We start from the raw sequence: 16,180 nt of genomic DNA on the forward strand, positions 1-16,180 counted from the left end.
TGAGATTTTTGTATCAATTCTAGAATACATATGACCACAGATCTCCGTCTTCCCTATGTTTTTTAATTTCTATTTTTTATTTCCTCCGCATATATAAAATTTCATATATGAATGTAGGTGCGATAAAGTATGTTAGAGCGGTATTGATCCCCAAACTACGCTCGTTATAGCATCTATTCGTAGCATCTATAACATACATTTTTGAGTAGATTAATATAAGTATAAGCACACGTTATTAGGAACAATTCGTCTTAGGCCCACAGTTAGAAGCATGGTTACAGCTAGTACAACGATTTAAGCAGTGGAAAAGTATAATTTAAATAAATAATTTCGCATAGTCATTTAACGTTTACTCTTTACTATCGTAACGAAGGTGGAGTGGAAAAATCGGCAGAACGGCCAATCTTCCTTCCTATTCGTTGTAGCGTCCTTGCACGTTATAGCATTCTGATCTTAGTCATAAAAATTGCTCGTTACTACGTTATAGCGTACCTCACCGTATACAAATTTTCATCGGAAAGATTAAAAACGCTAATGCGTCACTGGGAGCACGTCTCAAAGTTTTTACCAGCTCCCATAAAATTGTCGTTAATTTTCCGAAGCGGGTCGGTTATGATCGAGTCTGATCCATGCACTTCGTCGGGAGAAGATTAATGAGCCTCCTGTCGACGCAGAGCAATGTTATCCGAATTGTGTCGATAAAAGGTTTACCGATGATTTATGACCGATCCCTTTCGTTTAATGGAACCACCTCGAAGATTCGAAAACTTTGGTCATACCTGGCCGAGCGACGATTGTTCCGGCAACCTTTTTAGATAGCGAGACTGTAGTAGCCGTTGGTGGTCGAAACTTTACTTAAAGGACACCACTTTGCCACTGGCGAGAGAATGTTTCGTGTTCAGATACCCGTTTAAATGACTCAAGCCATTCTCGATGATTCGATCTGGACGTCTTAAGTGACCTTTCATGGAAGTACACATCCGTTTATCGAGGCTTTTATGAGCATTCGGTAATATTCTTTTTGTCAGTGACATTGAAATTATATCGTTACCATACCACGTAATAACGATAATTTCACCTCTGCGAATTTTATGAAGAAATTTACACGTAGTTATCTTATTCCTTTTATGGAAGACAAATATTTCTCTCGAGATAAATAGCTAGAAGAAAAAATGCCGAATAATACGTATCTTTATCCGTGTTGTTTCGTGATATTATTCCAGGTATAGGGAATATTTCCAGGAACACGTTATTCTTAACGCGAACCTCATATTTCGTAAGTAAATTTCAATGACTTCACGGTGTCGTTTAAATTCAAGGAAAAATTGTTTCTTCGGAAAGTTTTGGCGAACTAACGCGTTTGAGAGTCAATAAACTTTGAAGATTATTGAACGCGTTATTCACCGAGACAATCTTAGAATCTTATCAAAAAGCAATGTTGGGACTTATCTAATTTTACTGGATTTTACATGAGATTTCGAGACGCGTAAGTTTCTACTATTTACTTAATCTCGAGATAGTTGAGTCGTTTCCCGAAAGTATCGAGGCTCTATTTTTATCCGCCACAATTAAAAAAACGACATAGAAAACGTAAAGATAGAAAGTAAAAAGAAAAGAAAAAGAAAACGCAGTCACAGTCAGAAAGGAACACTCAGTACTTTATTGTTAATCATTTCAACGTATACTTGAATCCATCTTAAGAATTACAGAAAGGTGCGTGCAGAGGGGAACGTTTGAACGCCTCACTCCGTTTGGCACTTTACCAACAATTTTCCTGCGATAGTCAACGTTCTGCAACGATGTATTATTGACATTATCGTTACCATCGAACAGGTTGGTAGCATTGGTGGCGTTCAAACGTTCTGTTCGCGGTTCTCGGAATTCGAGGCGACGAAGAGCTCAGAATCGTTTGATCGATTCCTCTGGCAGCGTTACAGCGATTGTTTATGCCTCGTTTTCTCTCGTTGTCTCTCCTCTCTGCCCTTAAATGGTAAATCAAAGGAAGGAGCGTGATGATTATGCGTTTAGGTTTCTCGCGAAGAACAGAGTTTAGTCGGGTTTCTTTTTTTCGAATCTACGCCCGTTAAAGATGTGAGGTCTTTCTTTCGAACGGAAAGGAATACAATGGAACGATATAAGTACTTTGCTACGTACGACGGGCTTTCGAATGTACAAGTATAAGTCGGGAGGTTTGCGTTGCTGGTGGGCGCGTCGTGTCGCTTCGAGAAATAGTAGAATTTCTATAACGCGATATAATGCGATGATTAGGATCAGAGATTTATATAGAATAGTTATGTAAACGTGATCTTGGAAAATTTATGCTCTACCGCGTCTATTGTTCGTATAAATTATTAACACATTGTGTACGCCAGGTAAACAATAGATTTACTGATTGATCGTTGTATAATTTACTCAGCTGTCTATACTGGGGTTAAATGAAGACAAGCAAACGACGCCACTTCTGTCGAAGATTTTTAAGAATATTCAGAACTTAAAAAATGTAATTCCTGTACACAATGTATTAAGATCGGTGTAATTAATTCGTGTATAGCATAGTTTCTCCATTCGAGGGAAGTGAAGGAACACGATTGAACGTTTTTCGAAGGCACCAGCAGTCGCGAAAATTCCCAGCGTTTACCTAGCGTCAGTATCTAGTCTCGTATGTACAAGTGGATAGACTTATCGGTGCTTAGCATCGCGGTATACGCGTCTTCAGTGTTCAGAATACTGTACACGATATATAGCACTTTCATAGGAATTGAAGGACCGAGCTGACTAGAAAATATCGAGGCGACGTGTTCGTCGGGCGACCGGGCAAAAGTTCGCCGAGATTCCAGCGAAGTCGTTATTTCTTTTTTTTTCGTATTTTTATATCTTTTTAAGTTTTCAGTTTTGCCCGATCGATAGTCAGAGATAGAGATCGAGAACAGAAGAACCCTTTTCAAGGCTTCGCCTTGCTTCGCTTCAGAGATAGGAGTGCATCGCGAAAATTTCTCCTTCGATCATCTCTCTACGATCGAGAAAATCTCAAAATTCGGCGCGGCTCGTTCTCCACAGCATGCACTAAAACTAACGATTGTACACTTCCGTCGAGTCCCGACGTCGGGAGCTTTTAGTCGGCAAGAGGAGATTCATTGTCCGTTCTCTTGTATCACAGTTTAGTGGTATCGTTTATGCACCAGGTCGATAGTCCGCGATTACGTTTTTCAGGAACGTATAAATGTCTTTGAACGTCGGTCTCGAGGTCTCGTCCCTCCGCCAGCATGAGCACATCATCCTGTAGACTTCTTCCGGACACATCGTGGGCTTTGGAAGATATATCTGAAATGAAAATACAGATTTGTTAAAGAGGTTACTTATCCAATCTTCTAGCTTTTTTTTGCCGAATTAATACACTAAGAACCAATGAAGAATCAGTGAAATAATATGTTGAAGCGCAACGTTATTAAGAGACATAAATAGAACTCCATTACACGTATCAGAGACACAAAAAATGTTTGTAAGATTTAAAATCATGTTTATCATAGCATCGTAAATACAATTTCTTCGAACTTCGTAAAATTGTAGAATTTAATTGAAGTGAAGGATATAGCAACGAAAAGTATCTTAAGTAAATACTTTCTTTTATTCTTCCCTTTTCTTTCATAGCTACTATATCAAACCGTGGAACTCAATAATGTAAATCAGCCGAAAATAATAACAAATAAAATGTAGCATATTAACATGTTGGTCTTTGAAAGGTTAATAAGAATATTCCCGTCTTTTTATCGAGTGAAAATATCGTTACTATTGTAAACTGTTTTAAAATAAGAATTTACAAAATGTATCTGTGTATATCTAACACGTATATCTTTATTATTTATAGCGTATATTATATTTTAAGAAAAGAAGAACGCTCAAATACCTGTAACTCAGCCCCATAGTACATATGCTCTGCGTTCTGTATCACTTGATCGTTGGTTAGATGTTGGAAAGGTTTCTCTCTGGCCAGGCTCATCACTTCCCACAAAGTGACAGCGAACGACCAGACGCTGCTCGAGCAAGTGTACCTGTCCTAGAATCGAAACGCGCAAGTTCATTGGTACTATTCCCATTTATGGACTGGTCGATCGATCTAGAACGCGCTCGTTAAAGAGAGAACGAGATTCGTTTGACGAAAATCATTTAGCCTTACCAACAGAATGCTTTCCCACGGCAGCCATCTGATTGGCGCCGGCGGTCTGCCGCCTATGTCACTGTAATCCTTCTTGTAAAGGTCACTGCACATCGCTATGTCGGTCACTTTCACGGTGTAAGAGCGGCCCACTAGACAGTTTCTGGCTGCCAGGTCCTTGTGCACCAGATTCTTTGACTCGAGGAACCTCATGCCAGATGCTATCTGTGTCCCCATGTACATCAGGCAGCTTTGACTAAAATCATAATATAATGCTTGCTTTTGAACCTGTCGACGTTAATTGATGTTCGTACGTTCGTCGTCCGATCTATGGAATGTACGAGCAACTCTATTTTCATACAAGAACGAAACAACTTCTATTTCTAAGATCACGGCGCTTTCGAACATTCCTTCACCGGAGTTTCGCTCGTTTATCTCGTCGATTCTATAGGTTGAATGAACAAATCATTATTTATTGTAAAATTCTCATAGCTTGAATTGTGATGTAAAATTCTGCTACACGTGATATAGGATGAATGGCTTCAAAAATTTATACCGAAATACGCGAAATACTTCTTCTTTCTCTTTGTAAATCACAAATTTTTGTTGCTGTATTTTATCATTTTAATGAACGCAAAGGAGCTTGACTTAATAATAAAACCAGTGAACGTGGGTGTTCGACGTTATGGATAGAAGTTATGTACGTACCATTAAATATTTATATAATGACATAAATTCAAAACATAATAATTTACATTTACCTAAACCTTCAACCAGAGTGCATTAGAACCTTTAAACTACCAGTTTGCATATATCGTACAATAGATAAAAGCTAAAGTTTATAGCTACCTACAAGAATTGAGGGATTAATGCTCCATTGCAAAGCTTCATTCTCTTTCAAATTTTCCCCGGGAACTTCTCTTTTTTTTCTCTCCACGTTCACGAACGTAAAATATTACGTTAATTATTATCCGAGTAACAAAGCACTTGGCGGAACATTATCAGCGACGACAAGAGTAATGTACGATCTCGTAATCGTATATAATCGGAAGCTGTATAACGCGGAAGTGCCATTAAGATCAATCGGGTACGTTATAAACGAACCAGGCTGCGATTGTACCGAATAAAAGAGAGGCCGCGCGACAAGTGAATATATTATTCATCCGTGAATTATTACAGTGATCGGTGGTACCATCGCGATTTCATTTCGTAACGCTCGTATAAGGCTATGTTCGAATTATCCGTGTGCCCTGTGATGCTCGTACGTATCGTTTTAGAATCGGTGCACCGCGGCGAATAGCGGTATCTCACCTAAGGGCTTTCAAATTGCAGCTTGGCCTAAGCGTTCCCGTAAGTGGCACACTGTACTGAAGATAATGGGCGAGATCACCGAGTTCCGTGTACTCGATGATCGTCCACGGGACTGGTTCCACGGTGCACACTCCCAGGATCCGAGCTACGTTCGGATCGGACAGGCTGGACAGAAATCGGACTTCTCTTATTTGGTCCGTCGTACTACCGGCTCGAATGTCACCGCCGCAAGTAGGCACGCGAGCCACCACCAATCTCGGAGCATCTGCCACCACGTCCTCTAATCCGACTGCTTCGCATACTATCGCCTGAAAATCGTAAAAAAAGGAAATTGTCACTGGCAAGTCGGTTCTTGGAAATTCGAATAATAATCGTATAAATTTGCGTTGGACAGCTCTCTGGTAATGAAACGAGGGTGTGTTCAGGACGAATGATTTAAGAAGTTATTATTTCTAAGGTAAGATATAAACGTGGCTTTAATTCATCACGACTAATAAAAATAATTACGTTGCGCGTATTAATATCTAAGATATGAAAATCGTAACAGAACGTTTGGTCGTTTCTACGAATTTTTCTTACGCTGTGCTGAGAAACGGTTAAGTATTCTGCGTAGATGAAATTTTAGTTGGAAGTAAAATATGATCCTCTTAGTTGATGTATTCGGTTGAAGACAGATAAAGGTGTGTATTCTTTTAAGAATAAAGAATACGAAGAATAAACGACAATAGAGATTTATCCTTGAAAGAGTTGATCAACTAAAGAATGACTGAGAAAAGGATATAGTAGACAATGATTAAGATGAAAGGGAAGATTTTGAAAATATTATGATTAAACTCTTCTAACATATCATACTTGTATAAAATAGGAAAGAAACAAGTATGACACTTTGTCTTTACGGCTTCGTGCAACTTTAACTATATTTATATGTCATTAATCTTTGTAACTACACAACAATAATGGGCAATTGGCCTAGATATCGTTGTACTCTCGTTAGGAGACAAGTTGCGTGCAAATGGTGTGCAACGCCACGCAGTTTGCGCATTAATCGTCCAAGAGGCTGGAAGACAACACTTCGCAGCTTCTTCGGCCTGTTATCGTCGTTAATGCATACATAAACCAATGAATCCCGGAAGTATATCGATGCGGAAATCTGTGTCCGTGTGCACATCATGTACGCGCATAATGTACACAGTAAGTGCATTATCCCGATGCTCCGTTGTCGTTCCCCTTCGATGTTCCGCGGGTAAAGTTTCCTTGTAGCTTGCAGACGAACGTATTACTGTGTATTGTGGAGTCGTAATAAAAGCGTGTAACATCGCCACTGATACCATTTAGTTTATCGATCACGCGATTCCAACGTCGACTCAGCAGCTAACACAGATATTATGCTAATTACATCAGTTTCGTGGGTTTTCCAAACGCGATAAATATCTTTATTTTCGCGATGAATATTTTTATCTTTATTCTTAAATTCGAATTAGACGCAACACGAAAAAGAGCACATTTTTATTATCAGATTCCGGCTATTTACGAAAATTTGTGTTTTCATGGGCGTAATTAAAAAAATAAGTATACAGAAGATAAATAGGGAAAGATAAACATATGGACAAATAAGGAGATAAAGAAATATTCTAAATAGGGATTTGTTTCATTCGCTAAATATTATATCGTATTATGTAGTATTTTTGGGGGTTATATATATATTTTTGCCTATTACGTATCTTCTATAAATTTTTACGCATTTAATCCCTTCGTACTTTACCGACATGGAATTTTGTGTATCATTCAAACCGATAAAAAATGGAAAAAAAATGTAACGAATTCATAGATACTTGTAACTTTTTTTCTTTCGAAAGAAAATTCTCGATTTTCACCGTAAGGATTTCCGCCGTGAAAATATATCGAAATCGATAATTAATCGTATTTTTTAAATTTTCGGATTGCGAAGAACTAAACTCCCCTTTCTCATATCAACGTTATTACCGAGCAAATTTAGATTAAACAGTCGCGAACGTAACAAGCGAGTGTTAAAGGTTAATGCAACCCGGGAAAACGAGAATCGTGTTTCATCATCATCTGCGTTTTCGTATTAGTTATGAGAGAAACGAAACGCGTTCACGAGATAGCGGAGCTGCATTCCACGTGCACGTGCACGTAGCGAAGCGCATCATTTCCCAATCGTTTATCGCCGTACCTCGCCGATATTCCTCGAGCCAAGTTTCTCCGTGGTACGTAGGCACTGTCGCGGTATATTGGTGGGCTCTATCTCCTTGCACTTGTACGGTTTGTTCATGCTGGGCGCGATGTTCCAGCTGACGACAGGTGCGGGTATCTGTGAAAACGATACAGAGATCGTCAACGTTCGTTGCAATTTGTTACAAAAATATTTTTATAACCGGACGTTTGAATTTATTAGTGTTTCGAGATGAAAAGCGTAGATATGTTTTAAGTAAACAGAGACTGTGGCGTGATTTCATTGTGGGTGAGTAGAGTTACATTATAGAAGAGATAAAGATTCAGTTTTTGAACTTTAGGTCTTCTCATTTGAAAATTATTTTCATTTCAATTAATCGAATTTTAATTTTGTAGAACCAGCTGAGAGTAATTAAGGGTCCTTTTCAAAAAAGAATTACAGGTGAATATTGAATTTACATATGTATACATAGGTATCAAGCGTATTTTTTACCTTAATATCGGAATCATTTTGAGAAAGTTTTATTCATTTCGTAGATATATAGAGAAGCAATTGTAATTATCAACTCAAACTAGCTTCGATTCGTACTAGCTTCAAAAGTTCAATACCTTTGTCAAAGGATAAAAGATACGTATTTTCTGTTGCATTTTGTTTCATCGTGTATCATAATTTCGACTTTTCAATTTAGATTTTATCTGTATTTATGCAAACCAAAGAGCCGATTAATCAATTTCGTCTTCTAGATTGCTGGTTAAAGCTAATGGTCGCTACGTACGAACCTTGTGTTTCTCTTTAGGAGCTGTGTGCCAACGTTTCGAGTGGATCTGATCGACGTCCCGCTGGTGATTAGACGCGGCTGCGATATTGAGTTTCGCAGTTGGACTGGTGTAACTTTGGAGAGTCCTGTAGTGTTGAGAATGTCGTGCGGGAGAGTTTGTCGGCGATGAGGAACAACTCGGTGGTCCTATGGCTGATTCAGGTCTCGTATCGAGTCGAACGCTTTCTTCCGAGACGTTCACGTCCTTCAGGTCTTTCGGGGATTCTTGAAAGAAATCGATTTTTATTTACCTTCAACGCGTTGCTTCGTAGAATACAGGAAAAACCAAGATACTTTCGGTAGAATTTCTTATTTCAGATATTTCACTACTTCATATAAAAGACTAAAAATGTGGCACGATTTATACTGACATAATCTTTAAGTGGAATTTTTAAATAGTCTTACACATGAACGTTTTATAGAAGAAATAACATAGAAATGTATGCGACGGAGCTATATGAAAACAGCAAATAAGTGTTCATTAAAAAACACAGTGACGAAGATGGTAAGTTACGTATTTTCTGCCATTCTACTTTTGATATTAAAACAGGACTAATTTTTGTCTCTCATTTCCTTTACTTCTTTCTCTTGTTTAAAACGAGTCACATGCGTTCTACGTTATTTAGGTCAGAATACCATTTAACGTAGCATTAAAAAAAAAAAAAGAGGTTGCAAATAAGGAAAAACCATAAATTACCCAGTCTATGTAAAAATATCTAAAAGTTTCCGAGTGAAAACATTTTCTATAAATATATTTACTTGCCATTATAAAACAAGTAACGTATACCTTACAACAGTTTTGCAGTGAGGCTTTTGTACGATGTTGTGTACCTTCAAAATTGAAGAAAGGTAATAAAGTAAATTACTCGATTCAAGTTTCAATGGCCACGTGCGTTGCGAAGGGGGAAAATTTTATCTGCGTTCCTCGAAAGCAAGAAGCAAAGGATTTCGCGTTATAAAACTCACCGGAAGTGGCCACTATCGCGTACGTAGATTTATACTGTGGGCTGACAAGGGGTGAATTGAATTGTTCCATTGTCAAAGACTCGTGCATGCTTCCGTCCTCTGGCATGTCCGGCGATACGTGATTGGCAGTCTCTGTCAGCATTCCACCGGGAGTTAAATTTAGTAGGAGTCCCTGTAAACCGTTCGAATTGTTTGTATCGATCGAAAGTATACAGGAAAGCCTGCCATATTAGCCAAATATAATTTCTACACCGCGTACAATTATATTCGTTAATGGACTACCTTTCTATTTCTCGTTTCTCGAACGAAACGCGCTCGTGTTGACTGGTATATATTACAGATGACAAAGTTTGAGGACTTTTAATGACAAATTAAAATCCGTCTTATCGTTCTGGAAAAGTTTCGGCATATTTATGAGCTGGCTCTTACCTTCATGTTTATGGCGAATCCAAATGGATTTTTCAGAACGGTCGGCGAACTCTGAAGTTTTTGTCGTCGATTCAGAAGTAGAATAATGACGAACACCAGCAGAAGAAGTAGGATAATGGCAGTCAGAACACCTATTAGTACCTCTAAATATTCCTGACCCTCTCCCGCTGCTGTAACTATGCCAAATGTTTCGCTTTAATGGAGAACGGTCGCCAACCATACTCTCTGTATCTTTATTTCTCTTCGCATAAGGAATGAATCGAATCATTCTTCCATATTGATCGATTTAAAAATCACGATGCCTTCGATTCGATAATGTTTATATAAAAATGTATAAATATGTTTATATAAAAAAGTAAAATAGAACAGAAGAAAAGGAATATTTAACATCGTTTAAAAATCCAGTTAATGCATAATCTTTGTTTGTTCTTCGTTTTAATAAATTTAAGATCGACTAACAAACAAATATACACGACTGTTTGCAACTGAGAGCATTCGAATAGCCCATCGACACAAAGGAGGTTAATCGAATAACGAAGAATGCAATTCGAGTTAGTGGAGTGAAAGCGATCCTTTTCGCGACACGGACGAATCTTTTTCCACTGGAAACGGTTTTATTGCTCTTAAAGGGCGCAGCCGACCCGGAATGCCCTTCTTTACCCTTTCTGTCGCTTAAAAAACCGTAACATTTTATCGCGAACCGGAGGAAAAGGCTAATCGCCGTTTCACTGAGAGCGAAACTTTATATAGTTGGAAGAAAGCTAGAGGAGGAGGACGAAAAACACGAGGTAGGAAAAGGAAGGAGAACAAGAATAATAAGAGGAAGGAGAGGAATGAGAAGAGAAATAAGGTGAAGTTGGAGAAAGACGAAGCGCGGGTTGCTCGATAAAGTGACTTTACAATGCGCCGTTACATTCTTCTAATTTTTCATGTCGGCCAAGCCAGCTGTTTTATCGGCTGTGTGGCTCGTGTACAACGAAAACGGAGGCGGCGTCACGACGCCGGTTTTACGAGAGAAATAAATAAGCCAGCCGAGAGTGGCCTCGCGTGGCGATCAAGATCTCAGCTCGGCCCAGAGACTCGGAGACCGATTTTCTTCGATCAGCCGGCTCCTCGATACAGTTTCTCGGAGAAAAGTAAAATGATGGCCAAGTTACCTCTATACCTAGCTTCGGTATTCCTGCAATTTCGACTTTAATTCGGGATCACAGGTCCCCGTGGACCCGTACACCAGACGACTCGAACCGGAAAATCTACTCTTTAAATGACGGCTCTTTCTATCGATTCGAAAAAACAAGTAAAAAAAAAAAGAGGAAAATGGAGGGGGACACGCCAGAGGGCTTTTAATTTCTTTTGTTCCCCATCTCTATCTTGTTCCATCGCTTTGTTCCCTTTCTTTTCAGTCTTATTCCTTGTGGTCTACTTTTCATTCTTACGTATTCTTAGACTTTCTTGCCATTTTTCTTTTCCCTCCTCCTTTTTCTTTCCGATAATCTTGCTTCTTTTTCCCCTTCGAGCGGCACTCGACGATAATATCAACAGGCATAAACAGCACGCCGTTTCGTATTGTTTCGATACTACTCGCTTCCATTGGCTTTCCCCCGTTTCCTTTTTCCCTATTTCTACCACCCTGCTATTTTTCCGCCTCTTTTCTTCCTTTTTTAGTTCCACTGCTTTTTCTTATTTTTGCGTTTACGTGGTCGGTCCCTCGTTTTCATACTACGCTGTTTTCCTACTTCGCCATGTTCAACGATGTCGCAACCGTGCGTCCGATTTTTGTTTTATTTGCAACGATATCAAGGGCTCGAAGAGTTGGATGAAACGCAACGAGAAAATTAGAGGATTTGTGGGGTGCGCGGTAATGCCTGCGGAACACGTGATTACACTTGGGCAGATTCTCTTCTAATTAAACCGTTTCCGTCACTGTTTGTCTAATCTCTGTCCAACCAGCGGACCACTTTCTTTTCTAATTTTCCACTTTCGTCCGATTAACTGCTTATTTCACATCGACGCGACGCTACGAACTTCTCCGTCAATGTACTTCTGGCTCTCCTCTGTTAATCCCGCGCTTTATCCAGTCATTAAGCGTTACTGCTCTTTTTCTGCCTTCGTTGTCTTTTTGTTGGAAAGGCAAACTTGCCCAGGGAAGAAGTGTTATCCACTACTGGATTATTTGAAAGAGTGTGCGAAAATGTTTGTCCAGGAGAGCGGGTAACGAGGTTAAATTTTGCGGTCGTTTGTGCGGTCGGTTAAAAGGTATTTTAATATCCAGAATACACGTTACACGTGTTTTGAGAATACTTCTTTAAATAAATATAATCACCAGTGTAGGTAAATTTAATTTAATAACATATGAATAACTTAATGAAGCTCGTCATCGCAACAATTTGCGTTTTAACATTGGTAGGTACCACTGACGGCTAAAATATAAAACTTGTATCAGAGAGTCAAAATGAAAATGTATAATTTAACGGTGGATACAATCCCTTGTCAATATATTTTACAAAGACAAAAAAAAAAACCATTCAAATCCTCGATATCCCCGAAATCTACGAAAAAATTATTCAGAATTCAATCGACGAATGAAAAATTACAAATTTAGCCATTTCGATCACTTTGGTAATTAAATATACATAACCCACTTTTTTTTTATTTGAAATCCAATCTTTCCAATGTTCTATAGCAATTTCATTGAATTATTTTTCCCGAAGATGCCTCGTGCATTTTTCATGAATTCCATTGTAACTCGCGGATAATCTCCACATGAATTGGATACGTACACTTTATTTTGTTATGCCAGTAACGCAGGTTTTCGGACTCGGAACGACACGTATTTGGACGTAAAGCTGTCTATCTTCTTTTCATGTTTTTGCACGTTATCTTTCTGTCTCTTTGCGCGGGGGAATGTTAAAAAACCGAGATTTCACGTATACACGTGCCCGTCTCGTTATGGCTGGCTCTAACGATGCGCTTCTTTATTTTTTCGACTGGATAATCGCAGCCACGCGCGACTGGCAAACTGCTCGTTTATTCGTGATGGTCCAGAGGAAATATTTTGAGTTTTCGGTACACAGGGAAACGAAGAGGAGTTTGCTGTTTCGTCCATCAGGGACCTGTAATTAAGTCTGTGTCTTGGTCGTTTCCTGTTTGCCTCCGACGTTTGGTTTCTTTGGTTGTCTTCTTTCTTTAACGCATTCGTAGCTGGTCATTGCACTGAAATCTCAAACAGTTCTTAAATAACTCTATCAAAATCTCGAATAATTCCGAGATAATTTTATCAACGTCTCAAACGATCTTAAACAATCTTATTAAAATGCAAAATAATTTTTGAATAATCCTATCGATATCTCACATTATACAGAACCACAAGGTTCTACAATTAAAAGACGATCGAGAATTTAAAAAATTTGATTTACAGTGATATACGTTGTATCACTTACTGTTATTAATTGAAATAGATACAATAAATCATCGTTTTCTCAGAGTTACTGATATAATCGATCTGTATGGATTTTGAGCTATGAAAAAAATGTAATAATACGTCAATGGTCGTTAAAAATAGTGGTTATTTTCTCATTTATACTTTTGTATAATACATGGAACGCGATGTTAGAGAATTTTATAATTTACGTCATTAAAAACTAATTTCTTCATGTTTTTATATCTAACACAGTATTCTTCGAATAACATTCGCGGAGACAAATATTTTTATTCAAAATAAAATGGCGAAAAAGAGGAAAAGAATGATATAGGGGGTAATAGGGAGTCGAAGAACGGAACGATACCGATATGGGAAATTTCATTCTGATAATTGGAAATTTGATTCTTTGGTTCGTCAAAAAGTATACGCAGCGAAGAGCTTTTATAGGATAAAAAAGTAGTTCATCGCGTTATGGTTCTGTAAAACCCAGCTTTTTCCCCTGCTTGAATTAAAGCGGATGCATTCAGACATGGTTAAAGTTTTCAGAACAACTGACGCGGTAAGGATGAACCAGTTTTAGGGGAACAACGTGGTTTATTCTTCGACTGGGAATCCCGACATTCGCATTGGATAATAAAAAAATTGAAGGGCTTATAGGAAGAACGATTCTTTTCAACGTTTCTGTCTTTCTAGAAAAACAATGGCATATTCAATTTCTGTTCCATAGATTTTTTGAAACAGAACTTTTTTAAACAGAGTATTCACAAGCGTCACATAATATCAGAATACATCTGTAATTATATTACAGAAAAGTTATGTTAAATTAACTAACCAAGTTGTGGAACTCGTGACAAAGCTTTTCACGAATCCAATTAATTTTCATTAAACGATAACTTAAGATTTAATTTTTTAAAAAAGATATTCCCCACATTACGTGATTTCTATGACCGTATCTGTAATTATATCAGAGAAGAATTATATCCAGTTAAATCATAAAATTGTGGACTTCGCGACAAAAGTCTTTATAGAACCGTTTCATTTTTATCCAACGATAACTAAAGATAGATTACTTGTTATAATATCGACGTTGTGCGAGCGTGGCTCCTGGTTACCGGAATGCGTTATTATTTAAAAGATCGGAAAATTTGACAAGGGTAGTTTTATTACGAAAAAGTCTGCTGTCTAGTTACGAGCCCTTCAATTACTATACAAATATTTTTTATTCTTTTAAAACAAAAAGAAATTAAACATTAAAGAAATTAAATATTCTTTCTTGTTCGTATCGCAGCCTTTTACAGGAACATGGAAAAGGCTCGCGGTGTGCTTTTTACCTCGATGAAATCGATTCATTAGAACAATAAGACCGGATCGACGCGAGCCCCATCTCCCTTTCTCGTTCTTGCTCCCTTTCTCGAACGAGTACTCTCTTAATCCGACTAATTGTTTACGTTACGACGAAGTTGCTACGTGAATTATAAACTATCCAAGTTTCTCCGTCTCTCCGACGGTTACTCGCGAATCCTCTCTAATCGTATCCTCCGCTCGGCAAAGAATGGCGGCCTGGTTTCGCTAATGAAGTTACTTCGTCGGACAAACCTTATGTACTCACAAAGTGAAAGAGGACGAAACTCGATCGAGGGCTTATTCTGCTGTATAATCGGACGAACAAATTGGGAAATTGATTTTCTGACGGACCGATGCCGAACGGATGATTGCGCCGGAGTAAGAAGTGGGACGACCTCTCCTCGCGTAATTCGATTATTAATCTGCTAATTTAACTCGGGAATAATAAAAAAATACAGATGACGATTGGTTTAATGGACTTTTGTGAATCGAGTTTGATTGTTCTTTTTGCCGGAGAATTATTATAATCTTCTAAAATACATATAATATCGTGGAAAATTTTGAATCTTATTTGAAATACCATAGCATAAATGAACAACGTTAATTCATTTTCACATAGGTAATACGTTCAAACTTCTCCAAAGAATATACTTAATGTATAAGTAGCATTGTAAATCTATTAACACGAATACGTTTACTATCCTAAGACTAGTAACACGGACGGTCGAAGATCCTTGCACGAATGTTACTTTAAAGATGTTAAGGATCTTTCAAGATTTTGAGCAATTAACCGTGTACCTCTTACGAATATTAATACCGTGCATCAAATTATGGCGTAAGAAGATATAAGTGTTCTACACTACTAGTACATGTATCTTATCCCCAAGTGCAACCAAGCGAGCAAATTTTAATCAGAGTGTAAGAGTCGCCCGATTAAAGGGTAAAGAACAAAGGGTAATAATTAAGCGTGATGAAGTTACACAACTGTGTTACACGTGCGTATAGACGTTCTTCGTATTTGACTTGGTTCTTTGGTACTTTCACAGTGGAGAAAATTACTTTTTTCTTCACCTTGACCGAAATTACATTCCCGATCATGCAACGATCTCGTTTAATTCGATCGTACAAGGTGAGTTATAAATGTATGTTCGTATTACAGAGCCTGAATCTATGCACTACGATAAAATAAAAAACGTCTTATGAAACGTACATATGTCCCACATACAAATCCGTTTCGTATTTCATTCTAGCAGATCGTGTGCAGATTGGCTTGAAAAGTAACGATCTAATGGAACATTTTCTCTGATCGTCCTTCGCTAGAAAACCGAGGTGTGTATATTCATAAAGCGTTTCTTTACTTGTTTTAGACTAAAGATTCAGCCCCTCAGTTATGGACATGTATTTATGATACACCCTGTACATATCCAACTTAGAAAGCTGATATATCCGAGCCTAGCGTAGCAGATAAGATAGATACGGAAAAGTTTCGAATGCTCCGGGTGTAATTAACTCGAGATTGATACGAATTAAATGCCGCCACCGTCG

At 38.2% G+C, this 16,180-nt stretch overlaps 1 protein-coding gene and 1 long non-coding RNA gene across 7 annotated transcripts in view; one reads left to right on the top strand and one right to left on the bottom strand.

Annotated features, from left to right (window-relative positions):
* Nucleotides 1-1,631: 1,631 nt before the first annotated feature.
* LOC122569552 (discoidin domain-containing receptor 2-like) overlaps nucleotides 1,632-16,180 on the bottom strand; it is a 141,094-nt gene continuing 126,545 nt past the window's right edge. For 2 of the 3 annotated variants that reach the window (XM_043730756.1, XM_043730754.1), the window contains 8 exons: nucleotides 9,871-10,046; nucleotides 9,442-9,613; nucleotides 8,438-8,700; nucleotides 7,659-7,796; nucleotides 5,465-5,772; nucleotides 4,175-4,409; nucleotides 3,905-4,054; nucleotides 1,632-3,321 (listed from right to left, as the gene is read on the bottom strand). In XM_043730756.1, the coding sequence (XP_043586691.1) occupies nucleotides 3,172-3,321; nucleotides 3,905-4,054; nucleotides 4,175-4,409; nucleotides 5,465-5,772; nucleotides 7,659-7,796; nucleotides 8,438-8,700; nucleotides 9,442-9,613; nucleotides 9,871-10,046 (1,592 nt within the window). In that variant the 3' untranslated portion in view covers nucleotides 1,632-3,171. The remainder of the gene's footprint in view (nucleotides 3,322-3,904; nucleotides 4,055-4,174; nucleotides 4,410-5,464; nucleotides 5,773-7,658; nucleotides 7,797-8,437; nucleotides 8,701-9,441; nucleotides 9,614-9,870; nucleotides 10,047-16,180) is intronic. The other variant, XM_043730755.1, reaches the window with a different exon arrangement.
* LOC122569558 lies at nucleotides 7,761-16,176 on the top strand. 4 transcript variants are annotated; one of them, XR_006317504.1, is made up of 5 exons: nucleotides 7,761-7,946; nucleotides 8,054-8,099; nucleotides 8,455-8,980; nucleotides 9,273-9,460; nucleotides 9,907-16,176. It is a non-coding gene; the product is annotated as an uncharacterized LOC122569558 (long non-coding RNA). The 4 variants fall into 4 exon arrangements; XR_006317505.1 differs by having other exon boundaries at nucleotides 9,782-9,921; XR_006317507.1 differs by lacking the exon at nucleotides 9,273-9,460.

The sequence above is a fragment of the Bombus pyrosoma genome, linkage group LG7 (genome assembly GCF_014825855.1).
Source record: "Bombus pyrosoma isolate SC7728 linkage group LG7, ASM1482585v1, whole genome shotgun sequence".
NCBI lineage: Eukaryota > Metazoa > Arthropoda > Insecta > Hymenoptera > Apidae > Bombus > Bombus pyrosoma.